Here is a 27768-nt window from a genome sequence, read left to right on the forward strand (position 1 = left end):
GCCTATGTGACAATTTGAGGTATGCTTTCTTTGTTTTCTTCAAAATTGCATGTAAGATTTTGAACGACTATTCTTCTTCCTTGTTTCTTAGTTCTTTTGGTTACCCAGATCCTTATTCTTGTCTTGTTGGAATACAATTGAGTTGTTGCGAAATACCATATAAATTATTTGTAATCGACTACAAGGGTAGTTATTATAGTGGAAAGTGAATCAAATGTTACATTGTCTTTTAGGTATATTTGGCTAATCTTGTTTCGCGATTCTCTGCTTTTCTTGGGTATCTATATTTTTGTTCTTTATTTTTACATTTCTATATGCAGAAGAGCTAGTAGGGAGATGAAGTAGATTTTGTTGAGAATCAACCATTATAGTATGATATGATTAGATATCAAGTGGGTTGCTACTTTTGTTGTTCTGTTATTTTTTACTTAGGTCTTTTGGTTTTATGAGATTATGTAGTTAAGTTGATTTATGAGTACTCCTGCTTTCCTTTGAGTATCTAGACTCTTGAGAATTGACTGAATATATAGTATCAATGGCGTATGAATGTACATGTTGGTAATTTGTTTCTTTCATTGATGAATAAAATTTAGAAGTTGAATTAGAAGATAGTCCTAGCGATATCATGTTCCCATCTATGTAGTATTGTTGTGAAATCTAAAAGTTTCAGCACAAAATGGATTTGTTACCATGGCATTATCGCAAGATAAAGTGGATTTCATGTTCAAACTACACTAAGAAATATAGAAGTTGAAGATGTTTCTTTCTCATAAAAGCATTTTCTGGAAAGTTGGTGTAGGACTTTAATTTGACCAAAAAAAATATATATATATATATAAAAAGAAAATAATTAATGAAGGATATTAAAATTGTTGAATTGTAAAGAAAATAATGGACACTACCACAAAAGCTGCTTTTAGCGGCAAAAAATTTGTCCTTTAGCGGCAATAGGAATTGGCCCAAAAATCTTTACCGGCAATTAACTATTGGCCGGTGTATCCACCGTCGCTAAAGGCTTTAATTATAGAGATCGCTGACCCAAACAATTGCCGCTAAAAGGTCCTACTATTTGCGGCAATTGTTTAGTGGCAATTAAAATTGCGACTAAAACTAGCCAACAAATGCCATGGTTCATAGGTTTACCGGCAATTAATATTGTCGGAAAATACAAACTTAATTGCCGATAAAGGTGACATATTTTAACGGCAGTTAGTATTGCTGGAAAATACCAACTTAATTGGCAACTTAATACATCCTTGTATCATGGTCTAAAATAATTCATTCTCACATACAAGCATTCTTAGTAAAATATACCAACAATAATTCTGAAAAGTATATTATTTCATTAAATCCCAAGAAAATAATAAATATATATAACTTTAAGAGTTTCAATGCCATAAAAGAAACTGTACGCATTTTGAATCCAATAACTAATTTTATTTCAAGTCTAACAACTAGTGTCCTCAAATAATTAAGATACAATATAGTGAATATAGGCAATGAGCATTTCTCCAACTCTTGATCAGAGTAAAGTCTTCCACATGTTGATCTTGAAACATCATGTTATATTACCTGAAATGATAGAAAAGGATGAAAAGGATAAAATATAATCCTTCTATGCATCAATCTTAAACATGGATAAACAATGGAATGTAATTAGGGATGGCAATTGGGGCGGGGCGGGGCAAGGCAGGGATTTCTCTTAATGGGGCAGGGCAGGGGAACATTTAAATGGGGCGGGGCGGGGCAGGACAGGGCAAAATTTATTTTTTGTAAAAATTTGATGGGGCAGGGCAGGGCAGGTCAATATCTGGGTTGGGTAAAAAAAAGATGACCCTTCTACAAAGACAGCCTTTCCTTCTCTGCTTTTGCTTTAAAGTCACGCTATGGCCTCACTATGGCTGTGGCTCTCTGCAATTTGTGCCGGATGTTTCACACAAACAAAAGTATAAATTCAGAAGAACTTTACATTATATATAATTAGAAAATGATGGTCAGTAAATTAATGACATGCATTTGCTTGTGGAAAAATATAATGATTTACTCTTGATCAAGAAGTGGTGTATGAGATTTTTGAAAGAAATTTATTCTTCACTGTCAAGTATCCAGATTAAAAAGCTTTCTACAAAAGTTGTCCAAATAGTGTTTTAAAAATGATAACAAATCATTTAAAACTTAAAAGTATTGTATTTGGGTAAAAGTGTAAATTAGATACAATTTTTTCTACGATGTTATATGTAGTTTGCACAAACTAACATGTCAGTAGTATTTTTCTCTTAGTAATATGCAAGTATACAATCAGTCAGAGAAAAGAATTAAGAATAGGGGTTTCATGGACCAATTAGAAGATGTTAATATTGAAACTCTGCATCTACATGGGAATATAAAAATGGGAACAAAAATTTAATTCAGAAAAAATTATTTAGAATACTACAGACTTAATTTTTCTTTGTCTTTTTGCTTTGAAAGTTACAATCTTTAGTGGTTTTTTTTGTTGTCCTTGTGACTAATGATGAATTTTGGATCTTAGTTTTCCTGGGAAAGCTATGGGTGTGAAAGTTGGCTACCTTGATTATTCTTTTTTAATGCTACTGGTTATATTGTTCCTTATTTTTTCTAAGTGTTTTTGCTTTGAAAGTTAGAATCTTTAGTGTGGTTTTTGTTGTAATTGTGATTAATGATGAATCTTGGAGCTTAATTTTCCCCGGGAAGCTTGTGTGTGAAGGAGTTGGCAGCCTTGATTATTCTTTTTTAATGCTACTGGTTATATTGTTCCTTAATTTTTCTAAGTGTTTTTGCTTTGAAAGTTAGAATCTTTAGTGTGGTTTTTGTTGTAATTGACATTAATGATGAATCTTGGAGGTTAATTTTCCCGGGGAAGCTTGTGTTTGTGGGAGTTGGCAGCCTTGATTATTCTTTTTAATGCTACTGGTTATATTGTTCCTTAATTTTCTAAGTCTTTTTGCTTTGAAAGTTACAATCTTGCTGGCCTTTTTTTTTTGTTGTCTTTGTGACTAATGATGAATTTTGGATCTTAGTTTTCCTGGGAAAGCTGTGGGTGTGAAAGTTGGAGGCGTCGCCTAGCTTGAAGTCGCTCTCCTAAGGTAATTCTTACTATTCCTATCTACTGCTACTTGCAATTTCCCAGTATTTGCTTGTGAATTAGCATCTGTTTTTGCTGGCAGCTTATCCCCATCGATATTCTCTTTATTTCTACCCCTATCTGCTACAACTGCTTGCTGATTTTCTGCATTTGTCTGCCCTTGTACAACTAGAAGTTGCTTGTTTGTGTTGCTATTAGGCTCATTTTGCCTTCTGACTTATGTTTTTTTTTCTTGATGGTTTTAAAGCCCAGCAAGTGCAACTGCATCTGGTACATTAGTGAGTAAAGTAGATTTTTTATCCGCTTTTAGAACTTAGAACTACATTAACATGTGCAGGAGAAAGATAAAAATAGATCTATACCACATTAGTTGTTTAAAGATTTTCAAAGCAGCCTACGATTTCTTGGGATACTTTACCCATACATAACCTTAAGATTTTTGATTCGATGTTCAAATTCTTACACTTTTAGACAATCAAAACTGAACTGTGAGGCAAGAGGAGATGGTGATATTAAAAGGAACAACAAACATATATAATTAGGGGTGAAAATAAACAGACATCGACAAATTCAAACCTAAAATTTCAAATAGATTGACTTTACATGAATGGTTTCACCAAACCTTCCAATTTCATCAACTAAGTCCAACATCCTACAAGGAAAAAGAGGAGTAAAGAATACAAGTTAAAAAATTAAAGAAAGAGCTTATTAAGTAAGGGCTATCAGATTGGCACCAGGAGGATGTTGATATAATTTAGAACTCTTACTTCTATTTTTTTTTCTTGCAGTTGATCCTTTATAACAACTCTTGTCTTTTCAGTCAGTATTTGGTCACACCTTTACCTCCTAGAGCATCATTAATCTGTTAGCCCCTCATAAAAAATACATAGACACCATAGACTAAACATACAAATTTTAAATAATCGGAGTAGTAGTAAATTATAGAAGAAAAATAATATTCATTTGTACTGCATAACTTCATTGAAAATATGAACACTATTCGAACAGGTTGAATTGTCCGCAACTATATTCTACTATACTCCTCTAAAGTTGGACACTAATGCTTACAAAGAGCAAAAAAATTAGAAGTGGAATTTTCACAAACAAGTAAGAGGCATAAATACTTGAGTATAATGTCATATTGAACATGATACTAAATTCCTTTACCTGGCACAGTAGAGTAATTCTTTGACACATTTATCTTATAAAGAAACAACAGGAAATGGAAGTTTCTTACACAAGCCTTAGGACAAACAGATTTTCAAATGGACTGGGGTCACAAGCTTTATAATTCGTTCTCTGTACTCTCATATCAATTAGAAAACCTTGGACCATAAAATCTCTCAATTTTTCTCCCTGATTCTATTCTTCTATATGAAAAGAGTTTCAACAAAAGGAAATATGCATTAAATTTAAGTCTACAATGACAAGTGAATGTAAACAATAATCGCAAAAAAAGAAAAATAATCAAACCGATATAGGTAGATCGAGAAGAGGAAATAGATCGAATAGTGAAATAATCAAAGATGAAAGAAAACGAAGTAGCAACGTAACCTGATTCTTGTTGGGGATCGATTCTGCCGAATGGTAAAAGGGGACTGAATGGGGCGTCTGAGGCAGAAGAGGGGAAAGGGGAACATTTTCTCTTTTTTAATCGAGGGAGGAAAGTGAAAAAACAAATAGGAGGGAAACAAAATAGATAATTGAGTAATCTTCTTTCAATTTATAATCTTTAGTGGCGATTTATTTCAATTGCCCCTGATAGTTAAGTTTAGGGAGTAAACTAGCAGCAATTACTCTATTGCCGCTAAACAATTGTCGGTGAAAGCAGTTTTTGTAGTAGTGGGAGTACTGAAGTAGTCTACAGGATATGATTATTTTCTTTATGAAAAGTCAGGAATAAGTCCTTAATTTTGAAATTTTCTTAGATTAAATTGTGCTAGTAGCTAGAATTATTGAGAAACCTATTGGTTCTCTAAAAAAACCTAGTGATTTGTATTTATTAGCAAAAAATGAATTATTAAGCATTGATGAGTTTGTGTTATTTTCGTAGTTGGATGTATAATAGGACAAATGACGGCCGAGGGGGGGGGGGGGGATGAGGCAAGAATTTGTAGATGGTGTCGATGCTTTTGTTGACTATGCAATGACACTTGAAACTTTTCTAAGTCATGGTTTGGTTAGGTGCCCTTGTGCGAAATGTAAATGTAGGAATTATGAGACACCAGAGATTGTTAGGCTTCATCTCTATAAAGACGGCTTTGAAAAAGATTATACAGTGTGGACTAGTCATGGAGAAACGGATAGTAGTTTTGGTAGATTTCAAAACTTTGTTGTTGGTGAAAGTAGTAGGGCGGTGGAACCTAATGTCCAAAATTCTAGAATGCACGACATGGTTCAAGATGCTTATGGGATGCATTTCGATTTTGAATCCGCTAACCATGATGAACCTCCAAATGAAGAAGCTAGTCGTTTTTTTGAACATTTGAAAAATGCTACTCGGCCTTTATATGATGGGAGTCCCCATTCTCAATTATCTATTACTGTTAGATTATTAAGCATCAAAGCTGATTGGAATGTTCCTCAAGGTGCAATGGATGCTGTGATTGGCCTTATACATGAATTAGTTGATCCGAATTTAGAGATACCTGAAAATTATTATAAGGCAAAAAGATTAGTGTCTAAGTTAGGACTCTTATCGATGAGAATTGATTGTTGTGAAAATGGATGCATGTTATACTATATGGATGCATGTTATACTATAAGGATGACGAAGGTTTAGAATCTTGTAAGTTTTGTGGAAGAGCTCGTTTAAGCGGACTCGTAGCGGGAAAAGAGTTGCCGTTAAGGCGATGCATTACCTACCTCTTACACCAAGGTTAAAGAGGTTGTACGCATCAAATAGCTCCGCTCCTCATATGAGATGGCACAGTGAAAATAGAAGGCCGCTTGGTGTTATGTGCCATCCATCAGACGGAGAGGCTTGGAAGCATTTTGACACAACATATCCAGACTTTGCGGCTGAACCACGGAACATTAGGTTGGGTTTATGTTCAGATGGATTCACTCCACATTCTGTTTCTACTGCACCATATTCTTGCTGGCCTGTTTTCTTAACACCGTATAATCTTCCACCTGAGTTGTGTATGACTAATCCATATATATTCCTTAATTGCATCATTCCTGGCCCACGTAATCCAAAAGTTTTGATTGATGTATTCTTGCAACCTTTGATTGATGAGTTGAAAATGTTGTGGGTTGAAGGGGTTGGGACGTTTGACGTTTCTCTTAAGCAGATTTTTAAATTCATGGGCCACTTTAATGTGGACTATTAATGATTTTCCTGCCTACAGGATGTTGTCTGGGTGGATGACTGCTGGAAAGTTAGCTTGTCCTTACTGCATGGAGAATACTAAATCGTTCACTTTAAAGCACGGCAAAAAAAAAATTCATGGTTTGATTGTCACCGTTAGTTCTTGCCAATGGATCATGAGTTTAGGAGTAATGAAAATTGCATTTAGGAAGAACACAATTGAACGAAACTATCCACCTCCAAGACTTTTAGGAGAGGAAATTTGGGAGAGGGTTGAGAATTTTCCGAAAGTTACTGAAGAACCACCGTACAAGTTTGATGGTATGGGCTTGCACATAACTGGACCAAACAGAGCATATTTTGGGAGTTACCATATTGGAAGGATAATCTTCTCCGGCATAATCTTGATGTCATGCATATTGAAAAAAATTACTTTGATAATTTGTTCAACACAGTGATGGATGTCAAGGGCAAGACAAAAGATAATCCGAAAGCTAGATTGGACTTACACGAATATTGTAGGCGTAAAGAGTTTTGGCTGCAAGACAAACGGAATGGGGTCTTCAAGCCTAAGGCTAGTTATTCATTCACAATGGATCAGAAGCGAAAGATTTGTGAATGGGTTCAGAACTTGAAGATGCCTGATGGGTATGCATCAAATTTGGAAAAACGTGTTGATATGGCGCAAGGAAAGTTACATGGGATGAAAAGACATGATTGTCATGTTTTCATGGAAACTTTACTCCCCATTGCATTTAGTGGCTTGCCTACCCGAATCTGGAAGCCTATGACAGAAATTAGTTTGTTCTTCAATGACCTGTGTTCCAGCACGTTGAGGGTAGACAACCTGGATCGGATGCATCAGAATATTCCTGTAATAACAAGTAAGTTGGAGAAAATTCTTCCGCCGGGTTTCTTCGATGTGATGGAACATCTTCCAATTCACCTTGCGGAGGAAGCCCGACTCGGAGGCCCAGTTCATTGTCGTTGGATGTATCCCTTCGACAGGTAATAGCTGTAAATTTTTATTTATTTCTCTCTACCAATTTATTTAAAAAAATTCATGCTTAACATAATATTATGCAAAACTATTGGCAAGTCTAAACGGGGTATCAAGCAGAAACATAGAGTTGAAGCATCAATTTTGCGAAGCCTATCTTGCTAAGGAAACAACTCATTTCTGTTCTTACTACTTTGGGGATGATGTGCTATGCTTGCGAAACAGACCCAATCAACATTTTGAAGGAGGTGAGAATGATGCTTTAGCGAAGCAGATATCAATCTTCAATCGACCGGGTTCGGGTTCAAAAAAACGTACAAGAGATTTAATGATATGGAGTCTAAATCTGCATCGACATATGTCTTGCTGAATTGCCTGGAAGTTCAATGATATTATGAGTAAGTTGTTATTATTTTGCACTAAATATCCAAGTACAAGGCATAACAACTAACTCAAACTCCATTTTGTCGGACAGTTACTTTTTGCATTTAAATGGCATTGAAAAAGTGTACTACCAATTTGGGAAGTGGTTTAACGATTATGTAAGTGTTACAACCTTTTCACAAGGCTAACATAATTTAAAAAGTGCACATTATATTATTGCTAACTTACTATTTCTTCTATAGGTTTACAGTACAGAATATGGTTACCATGACCAACTTTTAAAGGACATATCTTGGGGACCCTGTATGGTCTATTCTATGGACAAATATGTGGTAAATGGTTTCAAATTTACTACTGACGAACGATCTAAGCATATGAAAACTAACAACAGCGGGGTTTGGGTTAAAGGTGGGGATGGAAACCAAGCGGGCGTCGATTATTATGGTGTAATCAAGGAGATCCTAGAACAGGAGTATTCTGGTAGTGGCAAAAAAAGAATTGTACTTTTTCGGTGCAAGTGGTTTGATCCAACGCCAAATAGAGGTACAAGGGTACTCAACCAGTATAACATCATAGAAATAAACCACCCACTATGAGGAGTATGCGGCTTATGATCCTTTCATTATCGTACAAAATGTTAGACAAGTGTACTCCTTATCCTTGTGTCCGCATAAGTCCGTTTAGTGGGTGGTAATTAAAGTCAAGCCTGTGGGTAGAGTGGAGGTGGAGAATATGTTGCTTGTTGCGTTCCAGGATGACGACATATCAATTCTTCACCAAATAGTTGAGACTGAGTTAGAAGACGATTTAGAGCATGCATAACACATATTGGAAGAAATAAATACCGAAGAAATTAATGCAGAGGTGAATGAATGTACTAATGAAAATGAAACAACTGATGAGGAAGAATGGTCAGAAGAGGGAGATGGGGACGGGGATGAGGATTAACAGCAGTTAGTAAGTTTTTGTTTTATACTTACATATTTTCTTTGCATGTTTGAAATTAGTAGCTGATTGTTTACTTCCTTTTATGAAATTATACTTTCGTATGTCTTTAATCTTCCTCCTCAACCTTTTGAAAAAATCCTTATGTTGATTGCTTCTCTTTGGTTTCCTTTCAGATACCTCAACAAGGACATTCTTCGAGCCGTTTCGACATTTAAGAGATCTGAGGTATATAATTGTGGTTTTTGTGGGAGTTGGCAGCCTTGATTATTCTTTTTTAATGCTACTGGTTATATTGTTCCTTAATTTTTCTAAGTCTTTTTAAAGTTACAATCTTTAGTGGTTTTTTTTGTTGTCTTTGTGACTAATGATGAATTTTGGATCTTAGTTTTCCTGGGAAAGCTGTGGGTGTGAAAGTTGGAGGCGCTGCTCCGGCTGAAGCTGCTCCAGCTAAGGTAATTCTTACTATTCCTATCTACTGCTACTTGCAATTTCCCAGTATTTGCTTGTGAATTAGCATCTGTTTCTTTGACTTATCCCCATAAATATTCTTTTTATTTCTACCCCTATACGCTCTCCCTTGCTGATTTCCTACATTTGTCTGCCCTTGTACAACTGGAAGTTTGCTTGTTTGTATTGCTATTAGGCTCATTTTGCCTTCTGCCTTATGCTTTTTTTTTTTTTCTTGATGGTTTTAAAGCCCAGCAAGTGCAACTGCATCTGTAATCTTCAAACCATTTTTATGAACCATAGCAAGGATATCTGATTATCTTCTTAATTCCCTCTCCCTACCCTTCTTTAAATAACTTCAACGAATTTACCAAATGCTTAGGCATATCTAATACACCTGTGGGTATGCGTCCCTCGGGATTGATACATCATATCACACTTTTGGTTTCCTCCCTTGCCTTCAAGATTCTCTTCCTTTAGCTTGCCCTGTTGCGATTGTCTCACAATATTTCTTCATTTCTATTTCATATTTTGTAGTCTTTACAGCATCAGTTGATGGTTTCTGAACTCATTAGTATTTAATGTTTACATCTAAGAGGTACTGAATGCCGGAAAAAACAAGTTTAAATCTATGGACGAGGTCAGTAGTCTTGTGAACTTGTGTGCACTGATTTTGAACGGTGAGCTTTTGTATATGTACCACTTTTTTTCTCCATCAGAACTTAGTATTTGCTGGATAATTGTTTTCTATACTGACCTACTTTTTTCTTTCTGTGGCAGACAATGAAATTGTTTCAATTTGCAATCTTGATAAAATGAATACTCTCTTATAAGATCAGTGGAATAGATTCCCAGTTCTTATAAGAATACTCTCTTATCAAGGTTAGTGTGTGATTGAGCATGGTGTAATACATAGTTTGCTATTCTGCTAGTTGTGCGCAGATCAGTGGAACAGATTCCCAGTTCTTATAAGAATACTCTCTTATTAGGAAATACAGTACATTGTACTATCTTCAATATAAATCCGAATAATCTATTACTGTGACTGATTGTGGCGACACTTTTGGGTTTCTGGAGATTAAACTTACAATGATATCGCCAAAATCCACTGAAGAGAACAAGAATATATCATGAGAAATCCCAACTGTTATATCCCGTATTTTGTACATTGGGACATTCCGAGCTAACCATGAAAAGTTAAGGACAAGATTATTTTGGAATACGAGGTAGAGACTTTTAACCTCCGAGTTTGTTTTAAGGCACAAGTTGCTTATAATTTTATTGGATGGAAATATTGAGGAAAATTGGGGGCTAGAAGTTGAAAATAATATTTCATGAAAAAGCCAAAAGTGGCCAAGTAGCCGTGTGGGGTATGGGTCCCACACATGGCTAGCCAATTGTTTTAAGCCATGAGATGCACATGTGTTCACCTTGTATTTGTAAGGGCCATATATATATATATATATATATATATAGATGGTTGATGACAAAGCAAGAATTAATCATCATTTGCAACTCTAGAAATGTGGAGAAGCTTGGAGAAACAAAATGGAGGAGCATTCGGCCATGGTTGGCCGAATATGGCACCATAGTTGTTGATCAAAAAAATAATTTTCTTTTAGCTTTTCAACCAATTGGAGGGTCCTAATTAACGTGGATTAGTTGTTGGAGCAAGCAAACCATTCATTCTTTCAAGGCACAAATTCTAACCAAGTTGAGAAGTCAAGTGCTAAGGTAAGGTTTAATCCTCTCTTACATGTATTAAGGGTGTTTTGAGCATGTTGTAATGTGTAGATATGGATGAAAATCATGTAATCATGTATGTTGAAGTTGGGCCGTGTAGGGGCTGTTTTTGGTGGAACATGGTGAATTGATTTTACTTGATATTTTGGTTGTTGTGTTGTGGATTCTATGGTGCAAATGAAGGTTTAATGATTCAAGTTGAAGTTGTAGTCGTTGGTGGGCTGTTTTAGAAGATAATGTGGTTTTAGTGTAGTCTCTTGTATTTATGAAAATGAAGTTGTTAACGTGTGGATTGTTGATATAGTTTATGAATTTGGAAGAAAGAAATATGTTGTTGTTGTTCCTATGGAAATTGGAAGGTTTCGGGTAGTGTTACATATTGGTTGGGTTGTTTTGAATATTGTGCGGATTGTTTGAGGTGTTCTTGAATCTTGTTTGAATGGTTTCGGATTGGTATTTGAATGTGCGAGCATTGATGTTGGCTTAATTGTATGTAGTTGAATTGAATGTAAATGGAATGCCATCGAATTATGTGGAAGATGGTTGCTAACGTTAGAGTGTGATTTGGATTGATTGTTGATGTTGTTATTCGGATTGTTGGTATTGTTGTTGATGATTTGGCCGAGTTGAATTCTCGGGGTGGTTGAATTTTTAGGGGAAATGCTGCCCAAATTTCTGTAGATACAGTGCTAGCTTGGGAATGGATTCCTAAGTATCTATGGCTAATATTTGGTGTCTAATGACGTTGTTGTAGATCTTGAGAAGCCCGAGACTTAAGTTCGGATTAGCGTAGGAAGCGGACGAGATATGTAAAGCCTAACCTTTCTTTCTTTTGGCATGTCTTAGTTGTAAGTAGGCTATGATACGAGCCTTGGGGTAACTCTATTCATATGATCCGAGCATGTCTACGATTCTTATTCACTTCTTGATGTTAGTATTCTTAACATAGTTGAACTATGGTCCTTGTGTCCTTTGTATGGTTGGATTTCAAATGCTGCATAAAGAGATTTTGTACTTAACGGATTCTGTAACTACGAACGACCGTAACTTTCATAGACGGGCTCGGATCGCTTCGAAACGTTCGTAGAAGATTCCATAACGAATAATATCCCCAACTTTCATGGGCGGGCCCGGATTGGTTTGATGCGTATCCGTGGTCCCCGAGATTTTCCTTTGTATAGTTCTAACGACTTTTGAAAAAACTTGCATGACTATCGTCTTAACCCCTGAGTGTTGAGTACTTATTTATCCGTCGAGTACGGACCGATGATTTATATGCATATGGTTTTGATACGTGTCCATGGTTTTTTTAAAGTTCTAATTGATATGTTCAGTGACGTTCGGAGGAAACTTGATTTGACTATTGTCTTGGTTTTTAAATGATGGTTCGTTTTGATTATCCTATTGAGTCTTTGAAAATGCTTTAACCGCATATAGTTTCTCACTACTACGCTCGCGCGGCTCGTTATTACTTCTTTCAACGCGTCCGGGCCAGGGCATGTATTCGTGCAACTCCACTGCATTATTCACCGCGTCCCTCACTAGAGGGCCGGGGCACGTTATTCACCGCGTCCCTCACTAGCGGACCGGGGAACGTTATTCACCGCGTCCCTCACAGAGGCCGGGGCACGTTATATGATATGATGATGGCGCCGGCCTCACGGGACTCCGAGTATGATATACATGATGGAGACATGATCTCATTCACCGAGTCCCTCACTAGAGGGCCGGGTACGGTATATATATATGATATGATATGATGACATGTATATGATATTTTTTATTTACCGAGTCCCTCACTAGAGGGCCGGGACACGTTATGTATACGCATATGTACAAGATGATTATCTAATTATGTTTCTAAGTTCCATAATGAATTGGACATGATATTGACATGCATGATTTATGTTTCAAAGGCAAGCCTTAAGGTTTTCTGGTTACTGTATGAGTTTTCTACACTCCTTATTTCAGTATGATCTTGTTTACTGTATTTCATGCTTTACATGCTCAGTACATATTCCGTACTGACCCCCTTTCTTCGGGGGCTGCGTTTCATGCCACGCTTGTGTGTATACGGATGAGCAGTAGGGCTTGCTAGAAGATGTTCCAGCTGGACCGGCGAGCTCCATTTCCTTCCGGAGTGCTGCCGAGTCAGAGTATTCATGTCATGATATCTTGAGTTCTGTTAGAGACTTTGCAGACAGAGTCATGTATATAACATGTCAGTTTTGTAAGCGGCTCTGTAAGACGATGTATTATTATGCATCATGTTACAGATTTCACATGTTTATAGACTTTACTTGATTTGAGAAAGACGAAAAGCATGTTGTTCTTTGAAAAACTTTCATTATGCATTCATTTCATGATATAAGGGTCCAGTAAGATTATGGGTATAACGAGAGTCAGCGGGTTCGCTCGGCCCTAGGTAAGGGTCGGGTGCCCATCATGCCCTATCAAGTTGGGGTGTGACAAATTGGTATCAGAGCAGTTCGTCCTATGGGTTGTTTGCAAAGTCGTGTCCAGTAGAGTCCTGTTTATGGTGTGAAGCGCGTCACATTTATAAACAGGAGGCTACGGGGCATCTAGGGTGGTTACTCTTCTTTCACATCTGAGATCGTGCCATAGAGCCAAGTCATAGGGGATGAGATTCCTTATACTAACCCTTGATTTCAGCAGAAGAATGACATCGACAGAAGAAAGTGACTAGCGATATTGGAAGTTACAAAGCACGCAGGTAAGCAAAGGTATGAAAGATATATGCGGGTAAGATATTGAAGTACGATTGAAATACAAGTTGAAGATTAAAAGGGAAAGTAAACAAGAAAGTGTAACAGGTGCAGTTTGAGTTGGGCATACGAGGTATGTTCATCATTTTCGTATTGTTGTTGATATTGGGAGCCCTGTGTGGCTGTGATATGATATGATATACGTATATACATATGTTGGCCCTGTGAGGCATTGTTGGTATTTCTCGTGCGGTGTTTTGAGATAGTACCAATTACGGCAGGAAACTCGTCAAAATTTTCCTAGAAATAAAGAGAGAATGAGATACAGGTTTGTGATATGACTTGAAGGGTCGTACTAATAGTAATGATAGGATTTGACCAAGTTACGAGTACGGCTGACATCGAGAAAGGAGTTAATTGCTGAATTGAGGATAATAGTAATTAGAAGGTCGATATCGATATGGTAAAAAGAATTTGGAGAGGGCTTGTAATCCTAAGAGATGACTTGGGAAAGGGCTGGTAAACCTTGATGGATATGAATATATTGATAAGACAGTTTGTGAGATATTAAGGATAAAGCTGATCAGAAAGGGTAAAGGGTTAAGAAGTGTTACATTATAGGATTGATTACGAATAAGAGATAATGTGAATATAATGAGGATTGTTATGAAAATAAGTAAAGCCTAGTGAGAAGGTGGCTAAAGCTATGAGATGATCTATGTAGCTAGAATATAAAGGCAAGTGTGAAACGGAAAAGCGAGCTATAGAACGAATAAAGAAGGTTTATCAAGTTCTGTAGGGGAAGTTGGAATAAGGAAATAAGAAGAAAGCGAGATAACAGTATAGTAATAGACCATGAAATGTGTAGCCAAGGATATGAGTACTATAAGTGACGGGACTGTAAAAGACTCGGTTATAGAAAGGACGGGGAATGAGGTAAAATGAGAACAGAAATCCAAAGGCCAATAACCAAGTATTCATAAGTAACGGCGGTCAAGGTATATTCCTCAACATTGGGAATCTGGAAGTCTAGGACGGAAAGTAGTCATATCCATAGGTGAAAAGTGAATATTGAGGATTGAAAAGGGCTAAAATAGTAATTGTGGGGTCAGAAGAGTAAGAGACCCTTTCTAATTCGGAAGGAGATGTGTTATGAGAATGTTTCGAAATCTGTTGAGACTTCAACTTACTCCAGATTATGTGATGAAGGTCATGCGATGAGGTGGACGCGATCATACTAGCGTTAAAGCATCGTATTTCATCAGAGTTCCAAGGTTAAGCGTCTCTGGAGTGAGAGAAATTTTAGGATGGGTGACCCCCTGGGAAGTTTTCTGAAAGTCTTACAAATTCAGACGTAAGAAGCAAATGAGAAGCTAGAGTAATCTAAGGAGAATTAGAGTCTGCGGGAGCGGGCGAAACCCAAGAGGTCGCGTAGGACGGCGGAGCATCGAACCGAAGAAAAAAAAAAAATAATAATAAAGGGCACGAATGTTACAAGGCAAGCGATGTCAAGTTTTCAAGACAAAGTTAAGTTTGGAAAATTCTAATACAATGATATTCAGAAAAGAAAGAAAGTGAGTAGATGAACGGCAAGGGGATCAGAATGTCGCTATAAAAGTGCCGCGTAATTGAGATTGGAAAATGCGGACATAGGGCAAGGTATGATCGGGTAATAGTATAAGTACACCCCTTAAAGGGGGGAAGCGGGTGCGAGAGATGCAAATGCAGGATGGAGACAATCAACACTACAATATATTTGATACGGGTGCTCGGGCTACAGGTAAGATTTCTTGCCGAGACAAGTTAGTAAGATCCAAAAAAAGAAAAGGGATAGAAGCTAGGATGGTAATTGAGATAGTCCGAGAATTAATTGTGGAGATCTTAAATGATATGGCATTGGAGAGTGGAGGCTTAAAGGAGAATACGACAAGAGAACGATAATGAGTAACTCACAGAGATATTGTGGAAGGTAACACTGCTGTGCTGGATTAGAGGCTAAGATGCGGGCAATAGGGTTGTTCGCTAATGATACTGCGACCTATGAGTAGTAAGGGAGAAAGATAGAAAACCTGCTATAGTAGGAAGTGAGAAAAGGAAGGGAAAGGAGTATGACAAGATAGGCTACCAGCGAATGTTAGTACGGAGTGGATATGTGAAGTAGCATGAACCAGGAGAAGGAAAGATCGTGACTAAGATTGAATATACTCTATACAGGTCGTACAAGGGTAGTTATGTTACCTATGAATATTTACATGCTAGGGATGAGACCAAGCAAATACTTAATGAGAAGAGTTTGGATTCAGTAATAACAATATGGTTATGAGATTTTGGGTGCATTAAGGAAAGATGTAAAGATGGTTTAAGCGGAATTACCGAGATAGAATTAGTACTGAGGATGAACAGGACATGGCTATGGTTGAACCAAAGATCTATCCCGATACCGGTTGTAAGATAAGAGAGGCGAAGACAAGTAAAACATAAGGATTAGTGAAGCCACGCTAAGGTAATTCTTTGGCTAATTAGAGCACCTTCGTATATTCGCGTAAAGATTGCAACATCATATGTGACAGGAAAGTTGAGGGCAAGATCTGAGCAAAGGGACAATAGAAGGGTTTGAATTAAAAATAAAGAGACGACACGAGATAATGCGCCTAGAATGTTACAAGCTGAGTGAAGGGGGATTATAAGACGATCTAAGCAAGATGATTAGAACTAGCTGGTTACTAAAAGAGGGTAAATTTATATGCCAAATTCTTTCAGGATGATACCAGCTGATGATAATTAAAGCAGGGGATGACTATTAGCAGCTCAGAGACGACAGAAATCATATGACGACAATCGGCGTCGACACTTAGAATTCCAGACTGGCAAGTGGATATTCTTGAAAATATCACCCATGAAAGGTGTAATGAGATTCGACAAGAAGGAGAAGCTTAACCCGAGATATGTTGGACATTACTGCGACGTTCGTAGGGTAAGCAAGGTTGCCAATGAGTTAGATCTACCCTTTTACCTGGAAGCAGTACACCCAGGGTTTCATGTGTCTATGCTTCGCAAATGCATCGGTGACTCTTTTAGGGTATTCTCTGTGGATGATGTCCAGGTAACGGAAGAGCTATCGTACGAGGGGAACCCTGTAGCTATACTGGATCGTCAGGTAAGAAGGTTGCGTACTAAAGACGTGGCTTCTGTTAGGGTATTGTGGCGGAGCGATAACAGGGAGGAGATGATTTGAGAAGCTGAAGAGAAGATGAAGAAGAAATATGATTGGTGGATGAGACTGCATACTATAGTAATAAAGGAAACCCCCCCCCCCCCCCCCCGAGCCTTATAAGACCTTATGAGACTAGTTTAACATTCGAGGACGAATGTTCTAAAGGGGGGAAGGATGTTATATCCTGTATTTTATACATTGGGACATTCCGAGCTAACCATGAAAAGTTAAGGACAAGATTATTTTGGAATACGAGGTAGAGACTTTTAACCTCCGAGTTTGTTTTAAGGCACAAGTTGCATGTAATTTTATTGGATGAAAATATTGAGAAAAATTGGGGGCTAGAAGTTGAAAATAATATTTCAAGAAAAAGCCAAAAGTGGCCAAGTGGCCGTGTGGGGTATGGGTCCCACACATGGCTAGCCAATTGTTTTAAGCCATGAGATGCACATGTGTTCACCTTGTATTTGTAAGGGCCATATATATATATATATATATATATATATATATATATGGTTGATGACAAAGCAAGAATTAATCATCATTTACAACTCTAGAAATGTGGAGAAGCTTGGAGAAAAAAAATGGAGGAGCATTCGGCCATGGTTGGCCGAATATGGCACCATAGTTGTTGATCAAAAAAATAATTTTCTTTTAGCTTTTCAACCAATTGGAGGGTCCTAATTAACGTGGAGTAGTTGTTGGAGCAAGCAAACCATTTATTCTTTCAAGGCACAAATTCTAGCTAAGTTGAGAAGTCAAGTGCTAAGGTAAGGTTTAATCCTCTCTTACATGTATTAAGGGTGTTTTGAGCATGTTGTAATGTGTAGATATGGATGAAAATCATGTAATCATGTATGTTGAAGTTGGGCCGTGTAGGGGCTGTTTTTGGTGGAACATGGTGAATTGATTTTACTTGATATTTTGGTTGTTGTGTTGTGGATTGTATGGTGCAAATGAAGGTTTAATGATTCAAGTTGAAGTTGTAGTCGTTGGTGGGCTGTTTTAGAAGATAATGTGATTTTAATGTAGTCTTTTGTATTTATGAAAATGAAGTTGTTAACGTGTGGATTGTTGATATAGTTTATGAATTTGGAAGAAAGAAATATGTTGTTGTTGTTCCTATGGAAATTGGAAGGTTTCGAGTAGTGTTACATATTGGTTGGGTTGTTTTGAATATTGTGCAGATTGTTTGAGGTGTTCTTGAATCTTGTTTGAATGGTTTCGGATTGGTATTTGAATGTGCGAGCATTGATGTTGGCTTAATTGTATGTAGTTGAATTGAATGTAAATGGAATGCCATCGAATTATGTGGAAGAAGGTTGCTAACGTTAGAGTGTGATTTGGATTGATTGTTGATGTTGTTATTCGGATTGTTGGTATTTTTGTTGATGATTTGGCCGAGTTGAATTCTCGGGGTTGTTGAATTTATAGGGGAAATGCTGCCCAAATTTCTGTAGATACAGTGCTAGCTTGGGAATGGATTCCTAAGTATCTATGGCTAATGTTTGGTGTCTAATGACGTTGTTGTAGATCTTGAGAAGCCCGAGACTTAAGTTCGGATTAGCGTAGGAAGCGGACGAGATATGTAAAGCCTAACCTTTCTTTCTTTTGGCATGTCTTAGTTGTAAGTAGGCTATGATACGAGCCTCGGGGTAACTCTATTCATATGATCCGAGCATGTCTACGATTCTTATTCACTTCTTGATGTTAGCATTCTTAATATGGTCGAGCTATGATCCTTGTGTCTTTTGTATGATTGGATTTCAAATGTTGCATAAAGAGATTTTGTTCGTAAAGGATTCTGTAACTACGAACGACCGTAACTTTCATAGACGGGCTCGGATCGCTTCGAAACGTTCGTAGAAGATTCCATAACGAATAATATCCCCAACTTTCATAGGCGGGCCCGGATTGGTTTGATGCGTATCCGTGGTCCCCGAGATTTTCCTTTGTATAGTTCTAACGACTTTTGAAAAAATTTGCATGACTATCGTCTTAACCCCCGAGTGTTGAGTACTTATTTTTCTGTCGAGTCTGGACTGATAATTTATATGCATATGGTTTTGATACGTGTCCATGGTTTTTTTAAAGTTCTAATTGATATGTTCCCGAGTGACGTTCGGAGGAAACTTGATTTGACTATTGTCTTGGTTTTTAAATGATGGTTCGTTTTGATTATCCTATTGAGTCTTTGAAAATGCTTTAACTGCATATAGTTTCTCACTACTCGCTCGTGCGGTTCGTTATTACTTCTTTCACGCGTCCGGGCCGGGCATGTATTCGTGCAACTCCACCGCATTATTCACCGCGTCCCTCACTAGAGGGCGGGGCACGTTATTCACCGCGTACCTCACTAGAGGGCCGGGGCACGTTATATGATATGATGATGGCGCCAGCCCACAGGATGGGCCGAGTATGATATACATGATGGAGACATGATCTCATTCACCGAATCCCTCACTAGAGGGCCGGGTACGGTATATATATATGATATGATATGATGACATGTATATGATGATTTTTATTTACCGAGTCCCTCACTAGAGGGCCGGGACACGTTATGTATACGCATATGTACAAGATGATTATCTAATTATGTTTCTAAGTTCCATAATGAATTGGACATGATATTGACATGCATGATTTATGTTTCAAAGGCAAGCCTTGAGGTTTTAAGTTCTGCGTACGAGTTTTCTACACTCCTTATTTCAGTATGATCCTGTTTACTGTATTTCATGCTTTACATGCTCAGTACATATTCCGTACTAACCCCCTTTCTTCGGGGGCTGCGTTTCATGCCACGCAGGTGTATACAGATGAGTAGAGGGCTTGCTAGAAGATGTTCCAATTTGGACCGAGCTCCATTTCCTTCGGAATCCGCCGAGTCGTGGTATTTATGTCATGATATCTTGAGTTCGTTAGAGACTTTGCGGACGAGTCATGTATATAACATGTCGTTTTGTAAGCTCCTCGAAGCTCGATGTATTATTATGCATCATGTTACAGATTTCACATGTTTATAGACTTTACTTGATTTGAGAAAGACGAAAAGCATGTTGTTCTTTGAAAAACTTTCATTATGCATTCATTTCATGATATAAGGGTCCAGTAAGATTATGGGTATGACGAGAGTCAGCGGGTTCGCTCGGCCCTAGGTAAGGGTCGGGTGCCCATCATGCCCTATCAAGTTGGGGTGTGACACCAACTCCTTATACCTGGGTTGCTAATATTAGATATGCCTAAGTATTTAGAGATTGAAAGGACAAAGAACTTACTGTTAAAGGAGGATTCGTCAGTAACATCATACACCAACAATATCCCCATGGCTCCATGATAGTAAGCTGAAGAAATTTTAGTTTCAGAAAAAGCAGCAGTGAGAACGCAGGTAAGTAAAACACACAGATCTAAGGTAGATCAGATTTTCCTTTTAATTTTATTGATGAAGATGAGAAATAGGCATAAGGATAAGGAATTACAAGCAAAATTCTAATGTCCCCATCCTCTCTTTCAATCGACAGTAGGTTAGCCACACATTTTAGCTGTAGCAATCAGTTGCTAAATTATGTTTGGTTACTTTCGGTGACATTTACTCTATGTGAATTGTTAAATATCCGAGTTTTTAACGCACGATTTTACGTATCTGATTGCCTTGATATATGATTTGTGGATGAGGAGAATGAGAGGGATTCACATCTCTTACAGATGTATTGCTTAAAATTTCGTACATTACTTTTACTGCATCTTGGTTACCCAACATACCTAGTTTTAAAGTTTTCCTAAAGTAACAATCTATTGAAAATGCAGGTCAAGAATATCTGTAACATTGCCAAGCACTGCTCCACTTTATAAATTCTAATAGAATTATTATTAAACTTGTAACTGCTCTGTTGTCAAATAATTTGTACTACGTAGTTCGTTGATTTTAGTTAAATAGGTGAATTATTTAAACAAATTTTGAAGCTATCCCTTTTCTATTTATTTGTCTTTGCGATACTTACATATATTATTCTACAGATGGCAGGTGAAAAGAGGAGTAAGAAAACAAAGAAAGCTAAGGAGACGGGGGTTCCCCAGAGACCACCAGAAAACCTTGTGATTAGAGATAGAAGCCCGTCGCCGCATCTCCCACTACGCGGCGCTCCATTGCCTCATGATCCCCTCATGAATGGCATTGCATATAGTCTTCCACCTCCATACAGCTTTGGACGGCCCTATATGGCTCCACGCTGTTATACCCAGCGTTTCAGAGCATGAGTATGACATGTACCTCACCGTAGTAATGGAGTGTCGGAGACGTCCCATGATGTTTTGAAAGGCACAAGCCATGGAAAGTACGTGACAACGAAGAAACAGGGTGAATTACGACCTCGTAAGTCGTAATCGGGAAAGAGTATTTTGAAATACGGGAACATGGCCATTATTAGTATAATGAATGACAAATATCATGTATGGAGAGTTTCGAAATATTTCGAGATCGAGTAAATTGAAGAAAATAAGTTCGACGAAAATTTGGGAAATGCTGGGCGAATTTTTAGTCAACTTTGGAGGCGCATATCTCATAGTATATGTGGATTTTTAAGGTGTTTCAAAATTCTAAAATGAAGTTCGTCGAGTCTAGTTTGTAATTCAATAAACTGCTCATTGATAGGACATCGGAGTAGAGAATTATAGACGTTACAAACTGAACTGTCGATGCAGAAACAACATTTCTGCAGTACCTCTGCTATAGTACCGCTACAGTACCGCTAAATTACTGTAGCTACAGTGCCCCCTCAGCCCCTATAAAAAGGGTTAAAACCCCATTTTTTTTCATCCAAAAAGTTCCAAAAATTTCCAGAAAATTCAACAACAAAAGGGAGCAAATATACCTCATAAAAATGAGAATTTTGAGTGAAATTTCAAGTAACGAAGTACCAATCGAAATCCGGGCAACGCATAGTCACGAATATAATTTTGTTTGGAGTTAGAGGAGAATGGGAACAAGCAAATGTTGAAGATTTTGCTACTTTCATAAAAGCAAGGTATGAATCTTCAAATCTCTCTCTTTATTAAGTTTGATTAAGGAATATTTGCAAGAATAGAGTTATAGTTTGTTGTGTTGATGTTGTTGGATTATGGATTGAGGGTTGAGGAGAAATTTGGATGGAAATACATATATTTATCTTGTAGGATGTTGAGAATGTTGTTATTGATGTTATTAGTATTAACTTCGACTTCTTTACGGAAATAAAGTTATTAATTAGTCGTATCCCAAGTTGGTTGGTTGGGAAATTTAGAAAACAGTGCGTGGGCTGTTTTATGGCATATGTTGGTGTTGGAAATGATATTATTACTATTGGTTTTGTTGTTGATGTTGTTGGTTGTTGAATTGGAATTTCGGGCTAGGCACGTAAACGGAAATCTTGCCCGAATTTCGACGGAATTTAAAAGGACTTTCATTAAGTGTTTAAGACGAGCGTATGACGACGATCCTAACGATATTATGGATGGTTCTATATGTAGATTACGAGGCTACGAATAATTCTTAAGCGAATTGCAAGACAGGAAATAGGTCGAAAGTCGAGAATTTGTCTTCCAAGTATGTAAAGCCTATCCTTTCTTTCTTTTGGCATGTCTTAGATGTAAGTAAGATATGATACGAGCCTTGGGGTAACTCTATTCCTAAGTTCTGAGCATGTCTACGATTCTTATTCACTTCTTGGTATTAGCCTCCTTAATATGGTCAAGTTATTGCCCTCGAGTCTTTTGTATGATTGGATATTACATGATGCATAGAGAGATCCTATTCCTAAAGGATTCTATAATTAATAATGTCCGTAACTTTCATAGGCGGCCTCGGATTGCTTTGATACATTCGTAGAGGATTCTATAACGAATAATGCCCGTAACTTTCCTAGGCGGGCTCGGATTGGTTTGATACATGTCTAGGATCCCTGAGACTTCCCTTAATACAGCTTATAGCGTCATTTAGAAAGAACTTAATTTGGCTATCGTTTTAATACTCAAGCGTTGATTTCTTACTTACCTTTCGAGTCTCAAAAGATGATTTTATATGCATATGGTTTCTCACTACTCTGCTCGTGCTTGCCGTTATTACTCCTTCACCGAGTCCCGGGCCGGACACGTATTCGTGCACAAATCCCACTGCATTATTCACCGAGTCCCTCACTAGAGGGCCGGGACACGTTATATGTATATGTATATGATGATATGATGATACGGGGATGGTGGCCAGGATGGCATATGATGATTCTATTCACCGAGTCCCTCACTAGAGGGCCGGGACACGTTATATGTACATGTATATGATGACTTTATTCACCGAGTCCCTCACTAGAGGGCCGGGACACGTTATATATGTATATGTATTTGATGATTTTACTTACCGAACCCCTCACTAGAGGGCCGGGACACGTTAAATATGCATATGTACATGATGATCATTTACCTATGTCACTCAGCCCCATAATGATTTGGATATGATATGGACACACATGATTTATGTTTCAAAGGAAAGCCTTAGGGTTTTCTGGTTACTGTACTAATTTTCTATACTCCTTATTTCAGTACGATCTGTTTCGTATTTCATGCTTTACATGCTCGGTACGTATCTTTGTGACCGACCCCCTTTCTTCGGGTGGGGGGGGGGGGGGGTGCGTTTCATGCCGCGGTACGGATACTCGTTTTGGTGATCCGCCGACTTAGGATTTCCATTCGACTGTCTTGGAGTGCTCCCTTGTTCCGGAGCCTATATTTTGGTACAGAATCTTTCGTGGTATATGTATACGTCTATTCAGGGGTACGGCGGGGCCCTGTCCCGTCATATGATACCGTTGTTACTCTTAGAGGTCTGTAGACATATATGTGGGTTGTGAATAGTTACTGTTCAGTTGTGTTCGTATGATTTATGTTTTGGGGCGGTCCCATTCGCCGTGGCAGCCTTATCGGCTTGCGTATGTATATATGTTTTGGGATACTGCATGTTATGACAGCCTTGTCGGCTCGTATGCGATGTTACCCATTGATGTTTGTAACTCCCCCGGGAGACAGGTTGTTATGATATGTATAGATATGCGACAGATTGAGACGACGTCATGCCTTTATATATATAAGTTCTTTATTATGTAAGTTGTGAATGATTATAGCAACAGGTGTATACGAGTGTCCAGCTCGGGCACTAGTCATGGCCTACGGGGTTGGGTCGTGACACACGCCAAGGATTTACTGAGGTGCCTCCCGCAGCCCCTCGATGATGTCCACACCAGGTTATGTTACCGCACAGGGCTTCACTCGGTATACTCTCGGATCTCAGCGGGCTTCGTCTAGTGGTACTCCGACGGCCACTCCCAGCCCGTCTGCATCACATCACTCTTCATCATCTACTGAATAGTATGAGATTATGGGTCCTGACCTTCGAGATAGTAGTTCTGTGCCTCACACTCCTGCTGCGAATGACTTACCTGGAGGTGTAAGTGCTCCACAGCTTGAATCTTATGACTCATCATCGAGCCTGTGGGATACGGGTATTTCTTTTTTTTTTTCCTTCGTATTTTTAGTTTTTTCATAAAGTCCACAGACCTATATGATGTCCTGAACTTTGGATGACTAGCTTGAAGGTGTGGAGATCATAGATTTATTGCGAGGTTTTCTTGTTTGTTTATGTTTTTGTTTATTCTCTAAGTGTTTAATTTTATATTTTTGATAGTTGGTTACCGGACAAAGCTTCAGGTCTCCTTACAGATGAGATACAAAAACTATTTAAAGACTCACCTACTTGGGGCCACATGTCACCAAATCGCCAGAGACAGATCTATTATGCCTTTAAGGTATATGCATTTATTATTTTTATTTAAACAATCCACTTATATTGATCGATTCCTAATTAATAAACTCATTTACTTTTCATTGCAGGAAAAATGTGTCTGGCGCCCGGAACATGAGACGCAGCTAGCTCAAAACTTCAAGAAGAAAGCTCAGTGCTTACTATGTGACATGTTAGGAAGGGTTCGTCAATCTCACAAGAAGCCTACGTGGATCCTTCCTGAAAACTATAACAAGCTACTTCATTACTGGGCAACTAATGAAAGATTCTTACAACTGAGTGACATAGGGAAGAAGGCTAGAAATTTGACGAAGGGTGGTTCCCTACACACTAGTGGGGCTATGAGTCAAGAGCCCGTGAGGAGGAAGTTGGCAAGTCTACATTAACTCTGCTTGAAGGATTGTGAATTTACTTTATTTTCTTTATGTCTTATCAATTTATTCTTTTGCAGGAACTAAAACGGGGGACGCCAGTGCCTCAAGATGAGGCGTTCAAGATCACTCACGTGAAGAAGAAGGCAAACGCTAATGATCCAGATCACTGGTGTGAGGAACCAGCTATACTTATAATGGTCCATATTAGCTTGACAAAATGACAATTACCTAATTTTAGAAGTAGGACAAGGCTAATAATTTTGTAAGCTAGCTAACTTGTTGTACAATAGCTAGAATATTATGTACTCTGGACTCTTTTTGAATTGAGATCCAATGGACTAAATGTTGTCACCATTGACATGAGTTTTTGGCTATTGGAATTATAAGATGCACATCCAATTCTGCATGTTATTATTAAAAAAAGAAAATGAAAGGAAAAAGAAGAAGAAGAGATTATGAGGGTGGAGGTTCATATGTTACGATAATAAGTTAAAAAGAAAATTATAGAGCTATATATCTTCACTAGCTTTAAGAATTCCTTTGTATCACCTATATATATATACCTATATATATATATATATATATATATATATATATATATATATATATATATATATATATGCAACCAACTCACCTATATATACATCAACAAACTCTAGATATCATTTACATTTTATTTTGGCCTAAAGGAATATATGTTTCTCATTTCTTTCTTTTTTGTTTTTAAAATGTTTTCATTTTCCCGACTCTACCATAGCCAAAAAAGATGTTCAGAAATTAAATTAGATGTTCCAAGTTTCTGTTGAACTCCATCCAAACCCACAACACAAAAAAAGAAAGTCAATAGAATTATGCATCCTAGAATAAGTTTATGGAGCAGCTTACTCATCCTTTAACTTATTTCTTTTGTAATGTTCTTATTATGGTTCTTTAATATTCTCCTTTTCATCGACCTCAAATTTATGAACATTTTCTTCTCTAAGTCTCTTTCAGTCCCTTAGAATTGAGTTCTTGGAGTGCCTAATGAATTGAGATTCCTAGCTGGATGTCACTTCAAGGACCATTCCATTCGTAGAATACAACAAAGTTCTACAAGTAAACTGATATTTTCCTCTTACTTCCATGAAAAGCAAATAAATAACCAAACCCCATGATTGATTTTGGAGAAGATATTGCAAAGAGTCAAATAACTTTTATATGCATATCTCTTTTGTACTAAGTATAAGAAAGGTCTCGGGATTCTTGCCCATAGATGAACCTTCCTGGAAAAGACAACTTTAAAGTCTTTCTCAACTGAAAGTTGCATAGGCATTTGTATACAAAACTGTTTCATCGCAACATCAGATTAAAAAAAAAATGTGGATTGTATTCTGTGGTTTCACCTGCATCATGTGTTTTTTAATGGAAAAATGATGTATTCCAAGCTGTCTAATATATGATTCCACACAAAGAAGATCTTGAAGGAAACGTATAGACATCTTGTGTAGCAAAATGTAATTTTCAGTTCATTATTTATTCATACATAATTCATGTTTCACTATCTAACCAAATAGAATAACCTAGTTAGCTAGTTAATCTTGTTATAAACATCCGAGACAAGATATTTAAACTAAAGTTTTTCAGAATTTGATATTTTTTTTTGCTGAATACCTAATTTAAGTTGGTTGCTAATTTTACCTTTTTATTTCAGAATCAATATCAACATTCAAAGGCGGAGTTTCTTCGTACTCAGCCACCCAACACACAGCTGACAGAAGAACAAATGGAGGAAAGGTGGCTTGAGAGTGTTGGTGGTCCCACTAGGTTTGGCACTGCTTACAGAATGCCACATCGTGCATTTCGTCAATACCGGTCGCCCCTTGAAGGCCTACGTTCTTCCAATATCAAGTCGTTCGATAGAGTGAGTGCTATGGCCATGGAGCAAAATATTGCTGAGCTATCTAGCCAGCTACAGGCCTCGGAGGAAAGGGAGAGGTGGAGGGACGTGTAGTTTGACGGTATGAGGGCCCAATTAGACGCATTGCTTGCTTCGAGGGGGATTCCCTCGGGTCCTGATGATGCTCGTAACCCCCATACTCAATCTAGTGGTGCGGATGGTGATGGGACTCACGTGTCAAACACACAAAGGCATGTTTGAATGTTAATGTTGTGGTGGATTTGTGGATTGTGTAAGTGTTTTGTGGATGTTTGCGAGGGGTGAAGTAGTCTAATGCTGTAGACTAACTTAGTGTAGATCTACTAGTTTAATGTTTTGTGGATGTTTGCAAAGGTTGTGAAGCAGTTTAATGTTGTGTAGATGTTTGCGAATGTTGAAGTAGCTTAATGTCTCTTCGGAATGTTTGAATGATGTTTTGATTCAACTTTGAAGTAGTTTCGAATTGAATTTGACGTATTGTTGGTCGTAATATATGTGTTTGTTGAAGTAGCTTAATGTTTTATGTTTTTCAGTAGTTTGGTGAATTGTTGGCAGCTATTTGAGCTGGTTTTAGTTGAATATAAAATTATTTTCATCTTGACAGGGGGGCAGCTGGAATAGCTGGTGGATCCTACCAATTTTTTTACAGAATAGGTCGGTAAACTCATATCATTATATTATTAATATAATTTACAGACCTAATGAGCTCGGTATTTTATTTAATTAATACCCGACTAAAAAAACATTACTGACCTCATGAGGTAGGTTTTTTGCGA

General features: G+C 37.7%; 1 protein-coding gene across 3 annotated transcripts; it reads left to right on the top strand.

Annotated features, from left to right (window-relative positions):
* On the top strand, positions 1-27502 carry LOC132040364 (uncharacterized). Of its 3 annotated transcripts, XM_059430994.1 has the most exons (5): positions 24761-24885; positions 24992-25074; positions 25155-25274; positions 26768-26880; positions 27320-27502. In XM_059430994.1, the coding sequence occupies exons 2-5, from the start codon at positions 25045-25047 to the stop codon at positions 27351-27353; spliced, it is 297 nt and encodes a 98-aa protein (XP_059286977.1). In that variant the 5' UTR covers positions 24761-24885; positions 24992-25044; the 3' UTR covers positions 27354-27502. The 3 variants fall into 3 exon arrangements, 2 of the variants coding, with proteins under 2 accessions (XP_059286977.1, XP_059286976.1); XM_059430993.1 differs by having other exon boundaries at positions 24867-25074; XR_009410679.1 differs by lacking the exons at positions 24761-24885; positions 24992-25074; positions 25155-25274 and adding an exon at positions 1-19.
* Positions 27503-27768: the final 266 nt, after the last annotated feature.

This window comes from Lycium ferocissimum, chromosome 12 (assembly GCF_029784015.1).
Source record: "Lycium ferocissimum isolate CSIRO_LF1 chromosome 12, AGI_CSIRO_Lferr_CH_V1, whole genome shotgun sequence".
Classification (NCBI taxonomy): domain Eukaryota; kingdom Viridiplantae; phylum Streptophyta; class Magnoliopsida; order Solanales; family Solanaceae; genus Lycium; species Lycium ferocissimum.

Bases quoted from the DNA above. Each gene is read 5' to 3' on its own strand.
- LOC132040364 (XM_059430993.1), top strand. From the start codon at position 24,874: ATGTTAGGAAGGGTTCGTCAATCTCACAAGAAGCCTACGTGGATCCTT. The intron at 25,075-25,154 runs GCAAGTCTACAT...ATTCTTTTGCAG, and splicing joins AGCCCGTGAGGAGGAAGTTG to GAACTAAAACGGGGGACGCC. The intron at 25,275-26,767 runs GTCCATATTAGC...TTTTTATTTCAG, and splicing joins AACCAGCTATACTTATAATG to AATCAATATCAACATTCAAA.